Raw genomic sequence first — 22,810 nt, forward strand, 5'->3', positions numbered from 1 at the left:
GCTCGTGTCTCTGCCTCTCTCTCTGCATCTCTCTGTGTCTGTCATGGATAAATAAAATAAAATCTTAAAAAAAAAAAAAAAAACAGTCTTTAATTAAATCCCTTCATATAAAAGCAATTTCCAAGATTCCTCTGTGAAAGAATGTAAACAAAAACAGTGTTTATAGTAAGCAAATAGAATATATGAATATATATGTACATACTTATTTTTATACGTATAGAATATCTTTAAAAAGATGCAAGAATCAAGCCACTTTGGTTATGTCTGGGAGGGAACTGGGTAGCCTGGCAATATGGGAACTAGTAAGTGATAGAGCCAGGTTCTTTCATATTTTTAGTATTTTGAATGTGAACATATTACCATTTAAAATAAATAACTTGGGGATCCCTGGGTGGCGCAGTGGTTTGGCGCCTGCCTTTGGCCCAGGGCGCGATCCTGGAGATCCGGGATCGAATCCCACATCAGGCTCCCGGTGCATGGAGCCTGCTTCTCTCTCTGCCTGTGTCTCTGCCTCTCTCTCTCACTGTGTTCCTATCATAAAAAATAATAATAATAATAATAATAAAAATGTTTCTTAAAAAAATAAATAAATAAAATAAAATAAAATAAATAACTTGAAAAATTTTAAAGATTCTGGCACTAGAACAATTTGCTTAGGATATTGCCACTGGATACCTGCCAATGGAGCTCCCACTATTGGCACTCACTGCTATGAAAGACAGTGTAGTTGTATATTTATTTGCTCAGGCTGCCTTAACAAATACAATAGATGAATGGCTTAAACACCCAGACTATGGTAAATTAATTTAAATTTATTTAGTTTGGAGGCTAGAAGTCTAAGATTAAGCAGGACTGGATTAATTATGAGATGTCTTTTCTTGGCTTCATCTTAGGTAACTGTCTTCTATCTTCTTTTTTTAAAAAAAGATTTTATTTATATATTTATTTGAGAGAGAGAAAGCATGAGCAGGGGGGAGGGGCACAGGGAGAGAGAGAAGCAGACTCCCCGCTGAGCATGGAGCATCATGTGAGGGCTGACACTGGGCCCCTGAATCCCAAGATCATATCCTGAGCTGAAGTCAGCCACTTAACCAACTCAACCACCCAGGTGCCCTGTCTAGCTTTCTCTTCTTACAATCTTTCCTCCATGCATGTCTATGTCCTAAATTCCTATTCATATTGGATTAGCTTCTATCTTAACCACCCCATTTTAACTTAATTATCTCTTTAAAGGCCTTGTCTCCAAATACAGTCACATTCTGAGGTACTGAGAATTAGAGCTTCAATATATGAATTTGCCCTCCAGTGGAGTCTGAGATAGCTTTTGTTGCTATCTTCTACCATGTGGCATCGTGTATCTTAATGTTTTCTAAATTAGATCAGTCTGCTATCCGGAATTGTCGCTGCATTTCCTTTCTCTTATGCCAGTTACAAAACTAGGAGCATAACCAGTCCATCCCCTTTTATCCCCACTGTAACCTTGAAACTTAATGAGTCCTAAAATAATATATTTTCTGGAAAATTACAGGAAAGTCTACAAGTGTCTGACGAATTATTCGCAGAATGGATGCTGTGGGAGCTGAGTTTTGAGTTCTTAGCTCTGATTGGCTAATCTGTCAGAGGAGAATTCTGTTGGGTTTTTGGGAGCAACTGGAGCAACTTATCACTAGCTGCTCAGGTTTCTATTTAATGGTCTCAGGAAGGTGTCACAGCACACAATGAAGGAGTCTGGTATTGAGGGCCCCAACTACCTTCATCTGGCAAAGGATTGTGTCATTTGGGGAATAAGCCTATGATATATAGAATCTACCATGAATCAGAACTGCCCCATCAGATTCTAACTCTAAAAATAATCTCACAGAACAAGTACAGAAACTACTTATAATTTTTTTAAATACTTTTAGTTCCTTGGCTGAGGTGCAGATGTTTATTTGCAGGGCATGTACTATCTTTTTTAGTGCTCTTTTACTTCACATACCCTAATCCATCTATTAGGGCAGATTGATAATCAAAAACAGAAACTAGCAGAGATTAGTACAATCTTGAATTTCAATCGGATATTAAAAGTATTTACTTAATTATCATAAACTTTTAATCACACAAGCTATATATCTACTTACTGTTATAACTTAACTAACTAGAACTTACAAAACTTAAGTCTTTTCTATGTATTATTATTTGCATAAATTAGAACAAAAAAGGCTTTTTAAAATTAGCCATAGGTTCTAGGGCCATTGGAAACAACTTAAAGAGGTCGTCTCATCATGCTACATTCATTAGCAAGAGGTAAATCACTTCAATTTGGTTTATGAATATAAAAACCTTAAAATTCCTGTTTAAAAAATGGATTTTCACCTCAACTGTGAACCTAAAAACAAAGAAAAAAGTGTTAAAATAAAAAAAAGAAGGGAAAAATAAAATGTAGTGTTACTGTACCTTTAACTTGATTTTATGTCCCCAGTTACTTCTATTTCATAACACAAGATTTTGGCTGGAAATATAACCAATTAACAAATATTTTGAGTGCTTACCACATGTCAAACTCTATGCTAGATTTTCTGAAGCTGAAAAGTCTGTGTAGCATCAGACTTTATTTCCATGCTGATTACTGAATTATGAACTTATTTTTATGTATGACTAAACAATATATCAAATTCAGACATGTCTTCAGAAAGTTATATTAAAAGTAAGAATATTTGTTTATTTTATGGTCTCCTGTTGTTCTTGGCTTGCCTTCCTTTTGCTTTAAAGTAATTACCTATAATCTGAGGAGTCTGCTTGTCAAAGAGATCTTGGTGTAAGGTTCAAGGATTATCTAGAATCTCACATTTTGCCACCTCATGATAGATTTTGGATTATGTTGGTAAACTGGATAGCTTAGACATAAAACCTAGCTTTCTACTACCTGAGACTGTCAACTTAACTAGCAGTACTTATAATTAGCGTGCCCATATATGTCCCATATGAACAAAGAAACAGAATACAATCAATTCTTTCTTTGCAGGGGGTTGGGACACCTGGGTGGTTCCGTGGGTTAAGTGTCCACCTTTGGCTCAGGTCATGATCCCAGGGTCCTGGGATCAAGCCCCACATTGAGCTCTGCATTGGGCTCCCTGCCCCACGGGGAGCCTGCTTCTCCCTCTCCCTCTGCTGCTTCCCCTGCTTGTGCTCACTCTCTCTCTCTCAAATAAATAAATAAAATCTTTTTAAAAAATTCTTGCCTTGGAGTGAGAGGTTTGGGGGCATAGATTAAAGGGTTTGTGGATTAGTGTTATTTTCCCTACCAACACCATAACTTCATAGCTACTGATAAACTGTGATTTACACTAATTGTCATGCGTCTTTCTTCCTTTCTCTTCCTGGCACCCCAAGACATGCAAACAGACATACATCACTCACACACCCACTGAGATTGAAGAACCTGAAATAAACTTTAGCACTAAACTTTTACCTTCCTAAGAAGTTACAGGGGACAACTTTTTCACAATGACCCTCAACCAGGAGTGGCTCCAGAATTTGTTTAGAACGGACTTGGGGACAGCAATTTCATAAAAATTTGTATTAAAGCTATTGTTTTATATGTATATTTTTATTTTGGGTGGCTTGTAGAGTTGGTGCCAGCACACTTCATGGAAGGAAGTGCTAAAACCCTCCTAAGTCAGCCTCCTCTAGCTCCAGATTCCCTTGAGGGATGTGGAGGTAGGAGTTGAGATATAGGCAAAACAGGAGCAATTCAGAGGCTAACAAATTCCCAAACCTTCCAAGGGGAGGAAAAGTAAGTATTTGAAACTTGGTCTATAGAACACGCTACTTCAGTCCACACATTTATAGAGTAAATTTTTCACTTGCTTTTGAATGTAAAAAAAAAAAAATACTTAGAACAATAATTTTCTTAAAATTTTAGTATGTAAAAAGGCTCAATATTATTAATACATTAAGCTTTAACTCTTCATTCTCAGTAATTTGCTTTCTGCTGAAGAATCAGCTCACAAGTACTGGATGATGTGGCAGTTAGAAAGCTGCAGAAGCTCTTTGAACCCATTTTTGTTTACAGGTAGAGATTAATTGATTTTTGAATGCTAAACAAAAAGTAAATGTGAAAAGGTATAATTAGTAGAAATGTATTGTCAGTATTCTTATTTTTTATTACTGTTACTGTTGTTATAAAAAACACAGTTCCAAGGACACCTGGGTGGGTCAGCGGTTGAACCTTTGGCTCAAGGCATGATCCTGGGGTTCTGGGATCGAGTCCCACATTGGGAGCCTGCTTCTCCCTCAGCCTCAGTGTCTCTGCCTCTCTCTCTCTCTGTGTGTGTGTGTCTCTCATGAATAAATAAATAAAATCTTAAAAAAAAAACACAGTTCCAAAATTAGGATTTCAAAATTTTTCATCATAATTTTGTGTTGATGCTTATAATGCAGATAATGATTTAAGTAGTTGTGCTGCTTCAGTTCCTCCATATATTGTGATTTGTCATTATTTAGGTTAGAAGTAATAAGGTAGAAAACTCTATGCCACAATATCTAAGATGATAGTCATAAAATCTGATCAAATATATCTTCTAGTTTAGGTTCATTACAATAAAATAGAATTTCAAATTTAGTAAATCTTACTTTAATTCTTCAAAATGCTATCAAATGTATTAATTTAGTAATTGCTAAAATGGTCAAACAAAATAATGGTTCTATCTCCTAGTAAATACTAGAATAATTTTAACTTCATGATACTTCCACAGATTGAAATAAATCCCTAAATGACTTCTATTGCTATAATACTCTGGACTTATATTATAAGTATTAGCATTTTGAAGATGCCAGTTATATAACTTCACATTTCACTTTTTTCCCCAATGTGTGAAAAGCTATTTCATAAGGAATGTTCAGTATGATTTTATTTATTGTATTTTTCATCTCTTTTGCCCTGTGAACTGTTTCTATTTGTTTTTGGTTTGTTATTGTTTTTTAAGTGCCAAGAACTGAAGAGCCCCGCAGCCAATGTTCAGTTACAGATTTGAAAAAGATATTTTCTATTGAAGAAGAAAGCCTTGTAGTTAATCCTATAAGCACAGAGCGGTGGAAAGAGGGAGGACTAAATCTGATAGAAACAGAAACTTTGGAACTTCTGAATACATATTTGTCTGGTAATGATTTATCTTCTAGTGATACTACAATGGAGATATTTTTGCCAACAAAACTACTTCAATTAGAATGTGAGTACATAATAGTAAATATCACTTGTGTGAATTTTTCAGAATGAGAAAATGTTAGATGCTGGCTTTCCACTAGGTGATTGGGAAAATAAAACTAAATTCCAGCATTCAGTATTACCTCTGGCTCTGCCAGAATTTATAACTTTGAGCCCGATTAAGCCCCATTTTCTTCCTTGAAAAAAATGAGAAGTTTGGCTAGCTCCTCCTAAAATCCTTTGTTGTCCTAAAATTCTATAGTCTGTTTTTAAATTTCTAGCCATTTTCAATTAAAGTGACTTTGTTTCTTTTTATAAATGATTAATTGCTAGCCTAGCGTTTATTTTACATCAGACTAGACTCAAACCAGCACAGTTATTTTTAAATCTGACAGGTGAACTCTGGGTGTTCAATAATAATATCTAGTAACCTTTCTTTAACAATAGATAATCTATCTTTGTATCCAAAGTATTTACTCACTTAACTAACATTTTTTACTTATACAGTTTAAGGCAGCAAAAATGTCTTTTGAGTATCTATCTTTCGAGTTATTTTGTTATATATGCCACTATTATAAATATAACATACTTTGCCTGAATTATACCTTTTTGAAGTATATGGATTGTTTTTTTTTAATTAATTTTTATTGGTGTTCAATTTACCAACATACAGAAAAACACCCAGTGCTCATCCCGTCAAGTGTATGGATTGTTTTTAAATTAGTTTGTGCAATAGTAAATTTAAATCTTAAGAAATTGGGAAAGTTCACTTTTAGTTTATTATATTTATATAAATATTTATATATTTTAATACAATTTTATGTGTATGTTGGAGACTGCTCAAGGAGATAAAAACTGGGGCAAGAATGGGTATCAGCAAGAGATGTTTCAAAGACAGAAGACAGAAGGCTTTGGTAAAAAGGAAAATAGACTATGTCAAGGAAATGTACACCTATCCTAAGGCCTAGATGGTTACTCAGGGTGGAAAAAGAATTTTAAAAGAGATTAAGTTGATTGACGGACAAAGAAAAGGGAGAGGAAGATTTTATGGGGTCTTCAAATATCCAAAATAATGTATTAAATCTATAAGACTATGTAAAATCTTTACTAGTATATGTAACTATTTTGAGGTTAAAATAAAACATGTAATTCACCTTTACATCAACAGAATTATGATAGTTTAATTCTAAAGTTTAAAAAACTACAACTGAAAAAGTAATAAAAATAAATAAATAGCAATAACTGTATTAGTGCTGGTGCATTGTCAAGTTGTCAAGATAGCAGTGATCAAACAGAGAGAAGTAGAAGAAAATAATCAGAAAAGGAAGTAATGACAGTTCATATTTGCCTGCTAAACATACCAGGATATCTCTAGAAAATATCTCAGAAGTTGCAAATTGGTGACACTCTGGTCTTAGCCCACATATTATTGACCCATATTAATGTTTTAATTAACTACCAATATGTACAGTTTCAAGAGTTGCAGATAAATGATCTGTATTTTGTCCTTAAAAATTCCAAATACCAGACCTATATTCCTATATAGCAACAATTGGTTGGAGCCACTAGCAGCTCATCACTTTAGACATGCCAGTAATAGCTCACCCACCTCCAATTCCCCACAGTTCCCAGCACTCATAAATTGAGACCAGGTGTTAGTTGGCATTTAGCATTACTCTTGCACTTTTGCCTTACATTTAATATAGTTAAGAGGAAAATAAAAATGTTTCTTATACCATTATCTCTAATAAAAGCAAAAACAAAAAAATACAGACTACTTTTGGAAGAAAAAAACTCAAAATCTGTCTTCCTAAAGATTATGATTTAAGCACGGGCCATATACTTCATTCATTTACATAGCTTATTTATCTGGTCCTATAGACATTTAAGTTTTTCTCAAATAAACTTTGTAAGGTATAATTTATAATAATAAAATGTACCCATTCTAACTGTACAGTTTTATGTATTTTGACAAATGTGCATACCAATGAAACTACTCATCATAACTAAGATATAGAATATTTCTATCACTAGAAAAGTTCCCTGAGCCCCTTTGCATTCTGTAGTCATTCCCATCCCTCTCTTCTTACAAACTTCACTACTGACCCCAGGTAACCTCTGATCTACTTTCTGCCACTAGGTAGTAGTTTCCCTTTTTCTAGAATTTCATTTATGGAATTATATAGTAATTCTTTTGTGTCTGGCTTCTTCCACTCAGCATAACATTTTTGAGATTCATTTATGATCTTATGTGTTTGACTAGTTCATTTCTTATTATTGAGGAATTTTTCATATGGATATATGAAACTCTCCTGGATTTATTGCCAGATTTTTACTATTAGGAAAAACTTCTATAGTGTTATTAAAGAAGTCTTTTTGTGGACATATGTTATCATTTCTTTTAAGTGAATATATGTTATCATTTAAGTGAAAATCTATAATTACTCAGTCTTACAGTAGGTATATATTTAACTTCATAAGAAACTACTAAATTGTTTACCAAAGTCATTGTATCATTATGTATTCATACTAGCAATGTGTGAGAGTTCCAGTTACTCTATATCTTTGTCAACAATTAGTATTGACAGTCTTTGATTTTAGCCATTCTTATGGGTGTGTTGTGGTATCTCACTGTGGTTTTAATTTGTATTTCCTGATGACTAATGATGATGAACATCACTTTACATGGTCACTGGCCATTTGTATACCTTCCTTTAAAAATATATTAGAAGGGAGCCTGGGTGGCTCACTTGTTTAAGTGTCTGACTCTTGGTTTAGCTCAGGTCAAGATCTCATTGGTAATGAGATGGAGCCCTGGGGCAGGCTCCATGCTCAGTGGGGAGTCTGCCTGAAGATTCTCTCCCTCTACTCCTCTCTCTACTTGTATTCTCTCAAATAAATAAATAAATCTTAAAAAAATATATATAATGGATTTATTGAAATATAATTCATTGGTATGCATGGGTGGCTCAGCAGTTAAGCACTTTTGGCCCAGGGTGTGATCCTGGAGTCCCCGCATCAAGTCCCACATCGGGCTCACATTTATGAATAAATAAATAAAATCTTTTAAAAAAAGAAATATAATACACATACCATGCAACTCATCCATTTAAAGTATAAAAACCATTCAGTGGTTTTTACTATATCCGTGGAGTTGTAATCGCCACTAATTCTAGAACATTTTTCTCATCACCTAAAAGATATCTCATACCCCTTAGCAGTCACTCCCCATTTTCCCAGCCGTGGAACTACTAATTTATTCTCTGTATAGATTTGTTGACCCTGGTTGTTTCATATAAATGGAATCATACAATATGTGGATTTTTGTGATTGGCTTCTTTCATTTAGCATATTTTCACAATTAATCCTTGCTGTAGCATACATATATGAAGTATTGTTCAAATACCCTGTCCAATTTTAAATTGGCTTTCTTTTTAAATATTAAGCTATAAGAGTTCTTTGTATATTTTGGATATTGTCCTTTTTCAAGTATATGTATTGCAGATATATTCTTCTGGTCCGTGGATTGCTTGATACCTAAGGTTTTGACCTTCAGACTTAATTGCAAGCCTATTGGCAATAGGACTTCTCTGAAATTCTTTGCCTGGTAACCTAGCTCCAGAAATAAGAAAAAGAGGTGCTGAATTATTGCCCTTTTTAGAAATTTATTTTATTCAGGCCAAAATTGATTTTACTTATTTATTTATTTATTTAATCATGAGAGACACAGAGAGAGGCAGAGACATAGGCAGAGGGAGAAGCAGGCTCCCTGCAGGGAGTTTCATATGGAACTTGATCCCAGGACCCCGGGATCACGACCTGAGCCAAAGGCAAACGCTCAACCACTGGGCCACCCATGTGCCCCCAAAATTGATTTTCAAAGTAGTAAATAAAGTACTTCTTAGGATCAAATTATAGTAATAAGAACTTACAAAAATTATCCTAATACCCAAGTAGTACACTCATTTATGCTTGGAAGTCATTTGGATATTTTTACTTTCTGTTTTCAGCATCATTAGAACATAAAAGTTGTTCCTCACCTATTGAACTTATTGATGAGAAATCTACAAATGATCATTTATTACTTTCACAAAATATTTCATCTCCAGCAAAAGAAGTACCAGACTTGTGTTTTTCTGATGATAATTTATCTGTTAAGCAACCAACAAAAGAAGAAAACCCAAAGAATGATCTAGAACCAGTTTATAGAATAAGCCAAAATAAAGAAAACGAAGATTACTTGGAACTTGACTGCACAGTACCATCTGATGAATTATCTTCCTCTCCAAAAATTGAAAAAGCATCTTTTAAACATGGTAAAAAATGGGAGGATGATTTGGATCTTTTGAGTGACTTTATTATGCTGAGAAATAAATATAAGACTTGTACCTCCAAGACTGAAGTCACAGGCAATAAAGAAAATGATGGTGGGTAATTTAGTAGTAATATTTTGGCATAGATATGATAGCTTTAAGGGCTAAATGTATAATTCATTACAGAAAGTAAGGAAATATAGCTCTTTCAAATAGAATATATTCTTTTTCAAAGTCAAAGGAAATGGCATTCATTCATGATGATACTGACTATGGAGATAGATGTGGCTATTTAAAATATAGATATAGATACATATTTTCCAAAAAATTTAAAAGTGCATTTCAACTTGTAAAAAAAAGCCACTATTTGTAAAACTTGCTTTCTGCAACTTGGCTATACAGGGTCATAGTATTTCTAACTTTTATTGATCATTCTACCATTCTTTTTTCTCCTTTAGCTGACAGTCCTCAGTATTATGACTTATATTTTAATGTATACTTAAGAATACTTTGCCCATTTGGTTGTTCTACTCTTTTTAACTTTGCTAAAGAGTTTCTGTGTTAGTTGTAACTGTTTTACATTCACTGCTTATAACTATATCAAAGGGAGTGTGTGTCATGTCATTTCACTTCTGGTAAAGAAACAATAGGTATTCTAGAATATATTTGACATAAATTACCCAGAAGAATTAAGTACAAAAATATTTTTGTGTGAGAATTACAGTATACTTAGGTCTTATAGTCTCGTATTAACATACAATTCCACTGTTTAGTTAGTAAGCCCATTTGACTCTCAAACTAAGAGAGTTAGACTCCAAGTTAGACTTTCTCCAAGTTAGACTTGATTAGCAACAGAGGTAATATTTTGGTGTATATTTTACTTCTTGCCTTATTTTATAGTTAATTCAAGAAAAAGAAAGAATGGTACAACTTATTAGGCCCCCTCAAAAACTCTAGTAATTGGTATATTTAATCCTAGTTATTCCAATTATTTATAGTTAATTAAAAGTGTACTTACAATCTATTTTAGGATATTTTACTCCATGATTTTTCACATGCATTTAAAGCTAATAGGTTAAAATGGTATTACATTTCCAAAATTATCTTGTAATCATATTATTAATAGATAACATTGCTATCTAATTAACATAAGTAACTATAAATAAGTTAGTTATATGTATATTTGTAATCCTCTACAATGCTTGGGAAAGAAGAAAGGAAACTGACATTTTTGAACATGGAATGCCAGCACTAAATTACATGTTGGAGATAAATACGATATTATTGCTCACCCTGAGAAGCTAACAACATAGTAGAGTAAGGCTTATAGAAAATGCCTGAGAGCTGAAGGGGGTGAGTGGTAAGAATTGTCCTAATTAAGAAAGGATGGAGGGATGCCTGGGTGGCTCAGTAGTTGAGTGTCTGCCTTCAGGGTCCTGGGATCGAGTCCCATATTGGGCTCCCTGTGAGGAGCCTGCTTCTCCCTCTGCCTATGTCTCTGCCTCTCTTTCTGTGTCTCTCGTGAATAAGTAAATAAAATCTTAAATAAAGAAATAAAGGATGGAGACGGGGAGGACTTGGGGCATAGGAGAGAATTAGTAACAGGTAGAGTATATGAAAAGCCACAGAGAAATGCAGTTGAGCTATATGTGCCTTTTAGGTGTCAGGAACTGTATTTGATGTTTAATCTTTATAACAATATTCAAAATAGGCATATTTATCTATATTTTATATATGAGGACACTGAACCTAGATCAGAACTGAGATCGAAACAGTGATCTGTTGATGCCAAGATTCTTTATGCTACTGCCATTCAGCACTGTGTCACATCCATTAACCTGAATAGTTGTTCACTTTAATACTGACATGTTTCAAGGAAGAACTTTAACAACTGTGATCATATTACATGAAAGCATTTTAAGTAAAGCAGCATTAAGTTTTCCTGAGTAATGCAAAATAATATTTTTTTATTAGATCAAGATAAAGAAGAACCTTCTTTGACTCTTCAGGAAGCAAGTCCTATTGTTTGTACTCATAAAGCTCTAGAGAAAATAAATCAGGAAAGGAGAGCAGATAATGTCATTGAAATTCAAGCATCAGGTATGATGTATGCTTTTTAAAATACATTCAAATTAAGTAAATTTGAATGTACTTTCCTGAGTAGGACATACCTGATTTTCCATGCAATTTTCTTCACTTGTTTCAGATGTTTCTTCATCCCATTCCTACTTTCAAGATATTCCCACACCTGGAACACCCTATTCACTGCCTCTGCCCTGTTCATTGCTCTACTCCAGGGCACTCAGTATTATGTCTTCCTTCATTTAAACAGCTGCTTCCCTACATTCATTAGACAACAGCACACTGCAGCTGCTCAGGCTCTTCTGCCCAGTCTGGAAAAATGAAAAATCTGAAGCTTATTCCCTGTGTTCTCTTACCCACTGTCAGGGTGATATTTTAAAAAGCTATTATTGTTTCCAATACTGACTAAAATTTTTGCTTCTGCTATGAAGAATACTGGTTGACTCTTAAAGAATAGCCTGCTTAAGAACATCATGCTCATTATTAGAATCAATAAGGAAATATGACACTAGCTTTTAATATCTTTTCATTGTTTTGGTTTAGTTTTATTTATGAGCTTACGGTGATAATGCTCATCTTTAAGTATTGATACTCTAAGTGAAAACTAGAAACAATTTGTCATTGTTGTAAATTCGTTCAGCTTAAGGTTGTAAGCTGATTGCGGAGGGAAAAGAAAAAAATTATGTGATTCTCTTTATATGGCTCTTCACACTTGTCATGCCAAATTAGTTACTGAATAAATACCATAAAATTATACTAATTCCATAGAGGGGTCTTTGTTTGTTTCATTGTTAATTAGTTTACTTAGAACAAATATCCTAAAATGAACCTCTACATAAACTCATGATTTTTAACTCAGAAAAGAAGGGATCCCTGGGTGGCGCAGCGGTTTGGCGCCTGCCTTTGGCTCAGGGCGCGATCCTGGAGACCCGGGATCGAATCCCACGTCGGGCTCCCGGTGCATGGAGCCTGCTTCTCCCTCTGCCTGTGTCTCTGCCTCTCTCTCTCTCTCTGTGACTATCATAAATAAATAAAAATTAAAAAAAAAAAAGAAAAGAATTTGGATGTAGTTCAGTTTTCTGTGAAGTGACATATTTAATTGGTTTGTCAAAAAGAGCATACTATCCTTATAAAACGCTATCTTTAATGCTTTTATTTTCACAGATAGCCAGTGCCAAGCATTCTGTCTCCTAGAAGCAGCAGCTACTCCTATCTTAAAAAAGCTTGAATGCCTCTGTACTCTCCCTGCTGCTGATTGGACATTTGCCACTGTCATTTTTGACCAAACAAGGTTCTTCTTAAAGGAGCAAGAAAAAGTAATAAGTGATGCTATTCAGCAAGGTGAGGACAAATAAAAGTCAATTATTTAAAAGGATAAAAATTTATGTATTATTGTATCAAATGAGTAAAAGTTGAATATAGAAGGTATAGAAATGAGTCATGAATGAAGGCATAACTTTAATTCAGAATATGACACCCATAAGCTAATACTGCAGGGTCAGCTAAGTAAGGAGAAAAATGTAACAAACATCATCTGGCATTGCTTCTCAGTGATGCTCCTAATTGACATATATTACTTGACAGATTCCTATTGCAAAAATCAAGTTAACCCTATTATTGTTAACATCTGAACCACCTAATTGCCTCCCAAGATGGGGGGAGGTTGAAAAATAGATTAATTAAAGTCAATCCTGGGACTTTCCTTCTGGTCAATCAAGATGGAGTAACAGGGATGAGTTTACCCTCCATTCAGGAAAAAAAGAAAAGACAAAGACAAAATACATGAAACCAATTTTTAAGACCCTAGACATGAGTGAAGCACAGTGATACCCGAGAGATGAGAAACAAGTAAGGTGAGCCCTATCATTGCCCTAGCTTACTGCATTGAAAGAGTCACCAAGCCATACCACAGGGAGAGATACTAGAGGCAGAGCCCAGTGGAGAATCCGTGTTGAGGAAACAGAACTGAGAGTCCAGGGAGGCCAAGGCAGCTAGAGTTCAGAGGATAGGATATGAGAGAGTGGAGAGCTTCATACAGAGGATTGAACAGAGTACTGATCAAAGGGTGTATGTGTATGTGAGGAAACCACCTGAGTTTGGGAAAGGATTAGAGTAAGTAGTACTCTGCACTCACGCAGGGCAGGGAGTAATGCCTGCTCCCATCAGCTAGATGAGAAAAATTCATAATTTGTTGGGCACCCAACATGGTAAAATTCACAATGTCTGGCATCCAGTCAAAGATTACCAGGCATAACAAGAGATAGGAAACCACAATCCATAATGAGAATAATCCATCAGAGCAAGCTCAAAACTGACAAAGATGTTAGCATTATTAGGGAAGGACACTGAAACCTCTTATAACTGTGTTCCGTATGTTTAATAAGTTAGAGATGTAAAAAGGACACAAATCAGGCTTCTAGAAATGAAAATACAATGTATGAAATGAAAAAATGCACTGGATTAATGGCAGGGTAAATATTGCAGAAGAAAAGATTAGTAAATTTGAAGACATAGCAATGGAAACTATTAACAAAATAAAACACAGGTAGATAAAAGAATCTTTAAAAAGAAAAAAAAGAGCATCAGTGTGCTGTGAAATAATTTCAAATAGCCTGACATAATAGTAACTGAAGTCCTCAAAGGAGAGGCAAAGGGGGTAAATAGAAAAAGTATTTGAAGAGATAATGACTGGAAGCTTTCCAAACTTAGTTAAGAACTACAAACCCAGAGGTCCAAGAAACTCAGTGAACCCCAAGCACAAGAAGCATAATGAAGCTACATCAAGGCATATCATTATCAAATTGCTCAAAACTAGTAGTACAGAAAATTGTAGGAGCAGCCAGAGAATAAAAAAAAAAAAGTTGCAGAAGGAAAGCAAAGATAAAGATGACATAATTTCTTATCAGAAGTAGTACAAGTAAAAAGACAGTGGAGTAAAATCTTTAAAATACTGAAAGAAGGGCAGCCCCGGTGGCGCAGCGTTTGGTGCTGTCTGCAGCCCAGGGCATGATCCTGGAGACCCTGGATCAAGGCCCACATCGGGCTCCCTGCATGGAGCCTGCTTCTCCCTCTGCCTGTGTCTCTGCCTCTGTGTGTGTGTGTGTGTGTGTGTGTGTGTGTGTGTGTGTGTCTGTGAATAAATAAATAAAATATTTTAAAAATAATAAATAAAATACTGAAAGAATGGGTGCCTGGGGGGCTCAGTAGGTTGAGCGACTGACTCTTGATTTGGGCTCAGGTCATAATCTCAGGGTCCTGGGATTGAGCTGGGAGTCTACTTGAGAATAAACTCCCCTCCCTTTACCCCCCTTCCTCTCCCTCTCTCCCAAATAAATATTTAAAAAATAAAATGAAATACTGAAAAAAATCCTAGTTTTCTATACTAGGCAAAAATATACTATGAGAGCAAAGGTGAAATAAAGATATTTTCATACATACAAAAGCTGAAAGAATTTGTCAGCTGCAGACCTGCACTTTAAGAGATGTTCCCCTAAAGAAAGAAGAAAAATGGTACCAAATCTAGTTTCTCTGCTCTGTTCTCATCCCTTCCAGGCCATGACTGACTTGTTTCCACAAGTCCTTACAGGGGCTGGATATACAACCCATAAATGATTCTCCTGTTGCTTCTTGTTTTCCAGTGACGACTTCATATTTGCCTTGATCTTTATTGATTTGATGAGCAGTTTTCAAAATTTTTAGCAGAACTTTTGGTACAAATAAATATTTCATGGGCTCCCATTATATAAAATGGATAAAATTAGAGCTTTTCTGGTTGAATTGGGGCAGCAGGCTTAGATTCCTATCTCCTTGATTTCACTTTTGCACACAGTGCAAAAATCCAATCTATCATCTTCAAAAAGCTCTGGAGCTACATGGAAAACATTAAGTAGACAGTTGGTCTGTCCTTGTAAATACATCTCTGGTTTGAGTCATATCTTTGGACAAATATTCCCAGATGTCTCTACCTCCATTTCAAGGTATTGCTTTATGTTATAATCACTCATCTTTATCTTCACCAGTTGGCAAGCTATAAGTTTAATTTTCTTCAAGAGTAGGAACACTAAGGATAGCTGTCTGGATTTGAATGCCAGGTCCGCCATTTATTCACAAATTGACCTTGGACAGTTACTTAACCTTATTCAGACTATTTCCTCATCCAAAAAATGAGGATCATAATAAACTTGTCTGACAGGGTTATCATTATAGATTCAGTGAAATAACCAACTTCTAAACAGCCTGGCACATAGTAAGCACCTGATAATGAATGTTACCTAGTGTTGTTAAGCATTCTGATACATATTCTAAAATTCTTATGTGTATCTTATGTTTTTAAATATGTTTCTTCTTGCTTAGGTACAAACCATGAAAAAGAAATGACATTTAAACATGCTGCTCTCTTACATCTTCTGGTAACAATTAGAGATGTCCTTTTAACGTGCGGTTTGGACACAGCATTGGGTTAGTGAGAGAAATTTTTACTTCTCCTTTTGCTCCTATTAAAATATTTCATCTGAAATAACTTACTTTTTTGAAAAAGAGGCACCTTATGAGAAATTATGTAACCTCTTTTACTTCCACATTAAATGTTATATACATTTTGGCATAATTATAATAGAATATGTATTTTTATTCTGCCTGTATCCTTTAAAAGAAATCATTTGTAACAAATTTCATCACTTAGAAGAATAGGTTTAAGATTCTTTAATCTAGGCCTGAATTACAGAGTCGTAATGGCCTTAGGCAGATTTGATTGTATAATCATTGTCATGCACTACTTTTTAATGTAAGATGATATTTTGCCATGTACATTATAGGTCTTCATTGAATGTTTGTGGCTTTGAATCTTTGCTAGCTGAATATATATAATTAATATAAGCAAATTAATAGTAGTAGGATATTGTACAATTTCTTTTTTAGTTTTGCCTGTAAATTAGGGTATGAATTACCAGAAGAATAAAAATCAAGATATTTTGAATACATTGGAAAATTTTAAAGATTTTAGAAATTTTTTCTAAACTATCAAATTCATTAAAATATTTGTCTCAAAAAAATATTTGTCTCAATACATTACTGTTCTAGGCTTATTGCAAGGATATGTAGACTTGTTTAGTAATGGTATGCTTATAGAATTGTTTTATAATTTAGAATGAAACCCATTTAAAATATAAAATGAAAATAATTTTTCTCTGCTCTATGACCAAAAGGTTTTGTTTTATCTGACCCAGACAAGTATTTCTCTAATCCGAGGTTTGATAAGTACTGAGCAGCATTGAATTACAACTGTACTCCCTCTACAGCACTGGGAGTTAATATTTGCCAAGTACTATATTAGTATTTTCTGGTAAAGTATTATAACTAAGTTATAGCTACATTTAGAAAGCCCAACATGAAAAAAAAAATAAATAAAAATAAAAAAAAATAAAATAAAAAATAAAAAAAAAATAGAAAGCCCAACATGGTCCTTTTCCTTTCCTCTCCAATTAAACCACTTGGGTATTGATGCTGGATTGGGTTGTTTTCCTTCCATCCCCAGACGAGTATGGACTGGGGGCTCTCACCCTAGTTTACAGTACCTGAAACTGGTATAAGGATATAGTATCACATCTCCTTCTATTTAGTCATCTGTCTTCATTATACTTTGCTTTTTCCATAAAAGATCATCAGTTCTACCAAAAGCATAACGTAAGGCAGAATGTCAGAATCTAGAATATCTGAGCCCCCAGTGCTGTAGAGAGTCTTGTGACTCTGCTGCTCGATACTTAATAGTTTTAGAGAAATATTTATGGAGGATTGCTTGAGGTATGTTCACCTTTAAGTACTCTTAAAATCTACCCTAGGATTAAGTGTGACCATGAAGAACTATATACTGTATACTTGGGCTGAATTATTTTTGCTCCTCGAAGAAATACTTTTACTAAATCAAAGTTGGGCATTGCTATTTGGTTACCTTGAGGCATACTATGAAAGTAAAAATACTTATTGGAAAACAAACTTAAGCTCTGTACCAAGCTTTTAACAACTAACATTTTTAGTGGAGAGATCTCTCACTCCTCTAAACCTCTAAAAATCAAAGAGTGAATTAGATTGTTCAGTTTTCTTTTTCTCTGCATAGTGGCTGAGAAAGAAATTTGGTCCATAGGGATCTGGCAGTCTGTCTTGGTGCCTTCCAGAATTCTGTATTTTTCTACCAGTTTCCAGCTTGCTACGTTTCCCAAGCTAGGAAGCTAATGAGTTTCAAGATTAAAGTATAGAGTTTCACTTCTGGGCTTTAACCCAGAAATAAATTCAGTATTGTGTAATGCATATTATGGCAGTGATATGTACTAATGGCATAAAGGATGGAGACTGTTACCCTTAAAGCTGAACATTTGTTTAAAAATAAGTAGGAGCTTGACAAGTAAGTAAAGTATGAAAGGGTATTATAGGCAGCATTAAGAGCCCAGAAGAATGACCCAGTGGGTATGCTGCATATGGTTCTATGTAGCTAAACTGAAGAGTATAAGGTAGAAAGGAGTAGGAACTAAGCCTGAAGACATAACAAAGAACCAAATCATGAATAGCCTTTTAAGCTGCACAAAAGAGTTGAGATCTTTTTCTGTAGATGATAGGGAGCCATTGAAACAGGGATGCTACTGGATTAGGCTTCTCTTTCAGAAGGTTAGAGAATCAGGAAGAGCTTTTAAGAGAAATTCCTGGGAGAGTCTGGATTTACTATGAACTTTCAAAGATGGGTCTCAGGATTCTGTGTTTAAAAACTGCTTTAGTGAGTCTGAATTTAGGCTCTGCTGTTTTAGCAGCTATACAAATAAATTATGCATAAATATCATGGATTATTTACCAAGAGCTTATAGACTAATGAGATTGTTATATACATGAATAAGAAATCAAGTATAAAAGCCAAGAAAATTCCAATGAAGTGGTATTTCCATAGGACTTGCATGTAAGTGTAGACCAAGGCAGGAGGCAGGAAACGATGGGATATATTCAGAGGATATATAGACTATGTTGTTATGTAACTTAAAAGGAGACATTTTTTTAAAGGATTTTTATTTATTTATTTATTCATGAGAGACACAGAGAGAGGCAGAGACACAGGCAGAAGCAGAAGCCGGCTCCCTGCGGGACTTGATCCCAGGACCCTGGGATCACAACCTGAGCGGAAGGCAGATGCTCAACCAGGCGTTCCTAAAAAAGGAGACATTTGATACATATTTTTCAGCTTCATTCAGTTTTGAGGTTTTCATTAGTCGATATCTTTGATCAAAATCAGAAAAGGATTAAAGGAAATTTATGACTCTTGTTTTCTTTCAAGTTTTTACCATGGAATTTCTCAAAGAACAAAAAGGCATGCTTCCCCCACCCCTCCTCCACTTTTGTTTTTAACAGGATATTTGTCAACTGCAAAAGATATCTACAGAAACATTTTAGGCTCCTATTTGGATGACATTTGGAGACAATTGGAGATTGTACAGTTTATTAGGGAAAAAAATCCTGAAACCAACTACAAGATACAAGAACTGCAATGTCAGATACTAAATTGGATGCAAAGTGAACAACAGATTAAGGTAAGTGCTGGAATAAAGCAGATAACGGTAATTAGCTTAAATAAGAATTGGATGTAAGATCAGTTTTTGCATTTAACACTGAAATTTTGAAATAGGCTAGACTATTTGGTTCCTTGATAGTTTTCTTCTTGAGTAAGTTAACAAAAAGAATCGGACTGAGAGAAAGGGTGAGTTGCGCCATTGTTCATATATATTGAATTTTTAAAAACTTTAATTTTTATTATATACAGTTTTCTATGGATTGGCTTTCCAAAGCTCAAAATTATTGTCTGGCACGGTATGTTCATGAACATATACCAAATAACAGAACCAGAATAATTTATTTTTAGATTTTGAGCCAGAATCTCATCTTACATGATTCTTACGTGATTTCATCTTACATGAATCATTCTTACATGATGTACATTCTTACATTCTTACATGAATCTCATCTTACATGATCTTACATGATTTTAAAAAAAAGCATTTAGCTTTGGATTACACTGGAAATTTTTGCCCACCCCTGCCTCAAGCATATGAAGGTTGCATTGATAAAGACTTAAGAGGAAATACGTTCTTAAATGTTTTCAAGCCAAAAAACATTTCAAATGCTTTATGCTAAATCTGGATACAAATTTGGCCTTTTTCTTCTTTGTCCCTCCTGTCTCTATCTCCAACTCTGGTTACTTAGATAGCTTACTTGTCATTAAAGTAAAATAATCAGTAAGAAATTGAAATTTATTTGTTGTCCCCCACCATCACAAGAAAAAGCTGTAATAATAACTAGGAAAATATAGCAACAAATCATTGGTTTTCTCCAACCAATTCAAACTTATCTGGGTTGAATTTAGCACTAACAGTGCAGATAGAGGCAATTTGTGTATACACTTACCTATATGAGAGTACATGGATGCTAAAAATGCTCTACTCCAAAATATTTTCCTCATTGATGTTTGTTTGATCTTACCAGAATTTATTCCTTTGTGTTTAAGCACTGACATCTTTTACAGCACAAATATCTACTTGGTGGGGATCCCTGGGTGGCGCAGCGGTTTGGCGCCTGCCTTTGGCCCAGGGCGCGATCCTGGAGACCCGGGATCGAATCCCACATCGGGCTCCTGGTGCATGGAGCCTGCTTCTCCCTCCGCCTGTGTCTCTGCCTCTCTCTCTCTCTCTCTCTGTGACTATCATAAATAAATAAAAAAAATTAAAAAAAAAAACAAAAACAAAAAAACAAATATCTACTTGGTAATCTTATTTGTCAATAGTTTCATGTAACCAATTAAGCTTGTTATTTTGTCACAGTAGCAAAACTATGAAAAAATAATTATTCAGAGATATATGAAATTCTTATTTTTGATCAGGTGCTGATTATAATAAGAATGGACTCAGATGGTGAAAAACATTTACTCATAAAAATTCTTAACAAAATGGAAGGTAGGGAGTTTTAAATTATACTTCTTTTGGTAGCAAATATTTGGAACATATAAAAATGTAGCGATCTAAGTTTTTAAATTAAGATATAATAACATACCATAAAATTCATTCTTTAAAAGTACATAACTGGGGATCCCGGGTGGCTCAGCGGTTTAGTGCCTGCCTTCAGCCCAGGGCGTGGTCCTGGAGTCCGGGGATCAAGTCCTACATCAGGCTCCCTGCATGGAGCCTGCTTCTCTCTCTGCCTGTGTCTCTGCTTCTCTCTCTGTGTCTCTCATGAATAAATAAATAAAATCTTTAAAAAAATAAATAAAAGTACATAACTCAGTGGAATCTAATCAGTTTTTAAATAAATCTTGACTAAGTCTGCAATATAAATATTATAAGGTACTTATGTGTACATTATATGTACCTTTGTGTGTATTATTAAGTTGACACCTTTTATTGTCTACTAGTTGCTAAATGATTCTGTATACTTACTCTATAAATCAGTTTTACGAATAAGGAAACTAGGGTTCATAAGGGTATAACATGCCACATCTCACAGGTAGTAAATGAGGAAATCAGGATTTGAACCAAGGTCTTTCTTGTTCTAGTGTCATTCTTCAACTCTTCTACCTACTGTTGCCCCCTCTGCCAACCCTTTCCACCTTGTGCCATGGAACCTGTTGCTTATATGGAAACTCTTCTCCTTTTTTATCTTCTGGTGTTAAGTGAACCCAGCTTTCCCCTGATGATACAGCTCCCCTGTATCCCTTTCATAGGGTAGCTGATAATTCTCTCTCATATATATATATATATGTATATATATATATATATGTGTGTGTGTGTGTGTGTGTGTGTGTGTGATGTATTTATTTCGTAGAGTTGAAAGGGCCATTTCTTGCTTTCTATTATCCTTACTAAAACATTATTCCTCTGTCCTCTGAGGCTTTGCCATATTGCCACACCCTTCTCTACCACTCTGTATTGCCATCATTTAGTAACCCCCCAAGCATTCCCCATCATCCATGGATAGCTGTGGACCTGCTTCATGGTATTCTTTTCACTCCTAGTCCTGCAATTATCCTAGGTGTCATTAATGTGAACGACTCATTCAACACCCGGATTCTACAGTCTCATTGGCTTCCACAGCAGAAATGATATTCACTTCTTGGATATGCCATTGACCTTGTAATAATGCAGAACTGTGCTCCTTATGAACTTTAAATTCTATTACATTGTTCTCTGTCCACAGCCATCTGACCTCCTCCATGATGTTCAGCATCTAAGAGATCTGTAATCAGTCAGCTCCTTATTTGTTTCACATTTTTCTCTTTCCAAAGTTGGTGATGTGCCCATGACTTTAATCAGTCTTGTTAGGCAGCCCCAGTGGCTCAGCGGTTTAGCGTCACCTTCAGCCCAGGGCATGATCCTGGAGACCCCCTGCATGGAGCCTGCTTCTCCCTCTGCCTGTCTCTGTGCTTCTCTCTCTCTCTCTCTCTCTCTCTCTCTCTCTCTCTCTCTCTCTCTCTCTCTCTCCTGAATAAATGAATAAAATCTTTAAAAAAAGATATAAAAAAATCAGTCTTGTCCTTCTGCTGTACCTTACATTTAAACCTCAGCTCTAAATCCGTCAAGACATTTAATCCCTCTGTTCCTCTACCTGAGCTCCTGAGTATTATTAAAGAAAATCAGATAGTTTGGTACCACTACAAACTTACCTTCTCTGACCTTATATGGGCTCTTAATACCTCTTCACAACCTTTCATCTTACAACCTTATCATCTGCAAACTTACCTTCACTTTTCTATTCTTTTATCTTTTCACCCTTTCTTTATAAAGGAGGTGAACCTCTTCCCTTAGAAAACCAACTTTTCACTTCTGCTTTGGATCCTATCTCTTCATACATCAGTGTGTTCCCATCAGTTATCTCCTCACCCAACCTTCCTCTCTAATGACTCTCCCTTAATCTTTAAGTCCTTCAGTCTTAAAAAATAAAATACCACCCTCAACCTATGTTACCCTTTGTTTACTATTTCTCTTCCTTCCATAAATTGCATCTTTGGCCACCTCCAAATATATTTCTTTGCTGTAACCCTACCCAGTTATTTATCATGCTGTGTCCTATCTCCATGCCCTTACACCTCCTGTTCCTGCTGTCATGGTACTCTTCTCCCCTTCTTTAGCAGCTAACTTCTATACATCCTTTAAAAATCAGTTAAAACGTTTGTTCAGGAAGCTTTAATTTAAAGGCTTTCACTAGGGAT

At 35.1% G+C, this 22,810-nt stretch overlaps 1 protein-coding gene across 2 annotated transcripts in view; it reads left to right on the forward strand.

The window, feature by feature from the left end:
* The window catches only part of SHOC1 (shortage in chiasmata 1), an 81,991-nt gene that overhangs the window by 32,583 nt on the left and 26,598 nt on the right, over nt 1-22,810 (forward strand). For both annotated transcript variants that reach the window (XM_072731973.1, XM_072731974.1), the window contains 8 exons: nt 3,960-4,054; nt 4,968-5,210; nt 9,196-9,612; nt 11,473-11,598; nt 12,745-12,921; nt 15,934-16,038; nt 18,967-19,145; nt 20,489-20,561. In XM_072731973.1, coding sequence (XP_072588074.1) covers nt 3,960-4,054; nt 4,968-5,210; nt 9,196-9,612; nt 11,473-11,598; nt 12,745-12,921; nt 15,934-16,038; nt 18,967-19,145; nt 20,489-20,561 — 1,415 coding nt within the window. The remainder of the gene's footprint in view (nt 1-3,959; nt 4,055-4,967; nt 5,211-9,195; nt 9,613-11,472; nt 11,599-12,744; nt 12,922-15,933; nt 16,039-18,966; nt 19,146-20,488; nt 20,562-22,810) is intronic.

Source organism: Vulpes vulpes, chromosome 12 (assembly GCF_048418805.1).
Source record: "Vulpes vulpes isolate BD-2025 chromosome 12, VulVul3, whole genome shotgun sequence".
NCBI lineage: Eukaryota > Metazoa > Chordata > Mammalia > Carnivora > Canidae > Vulpes > Vulpes vulpes.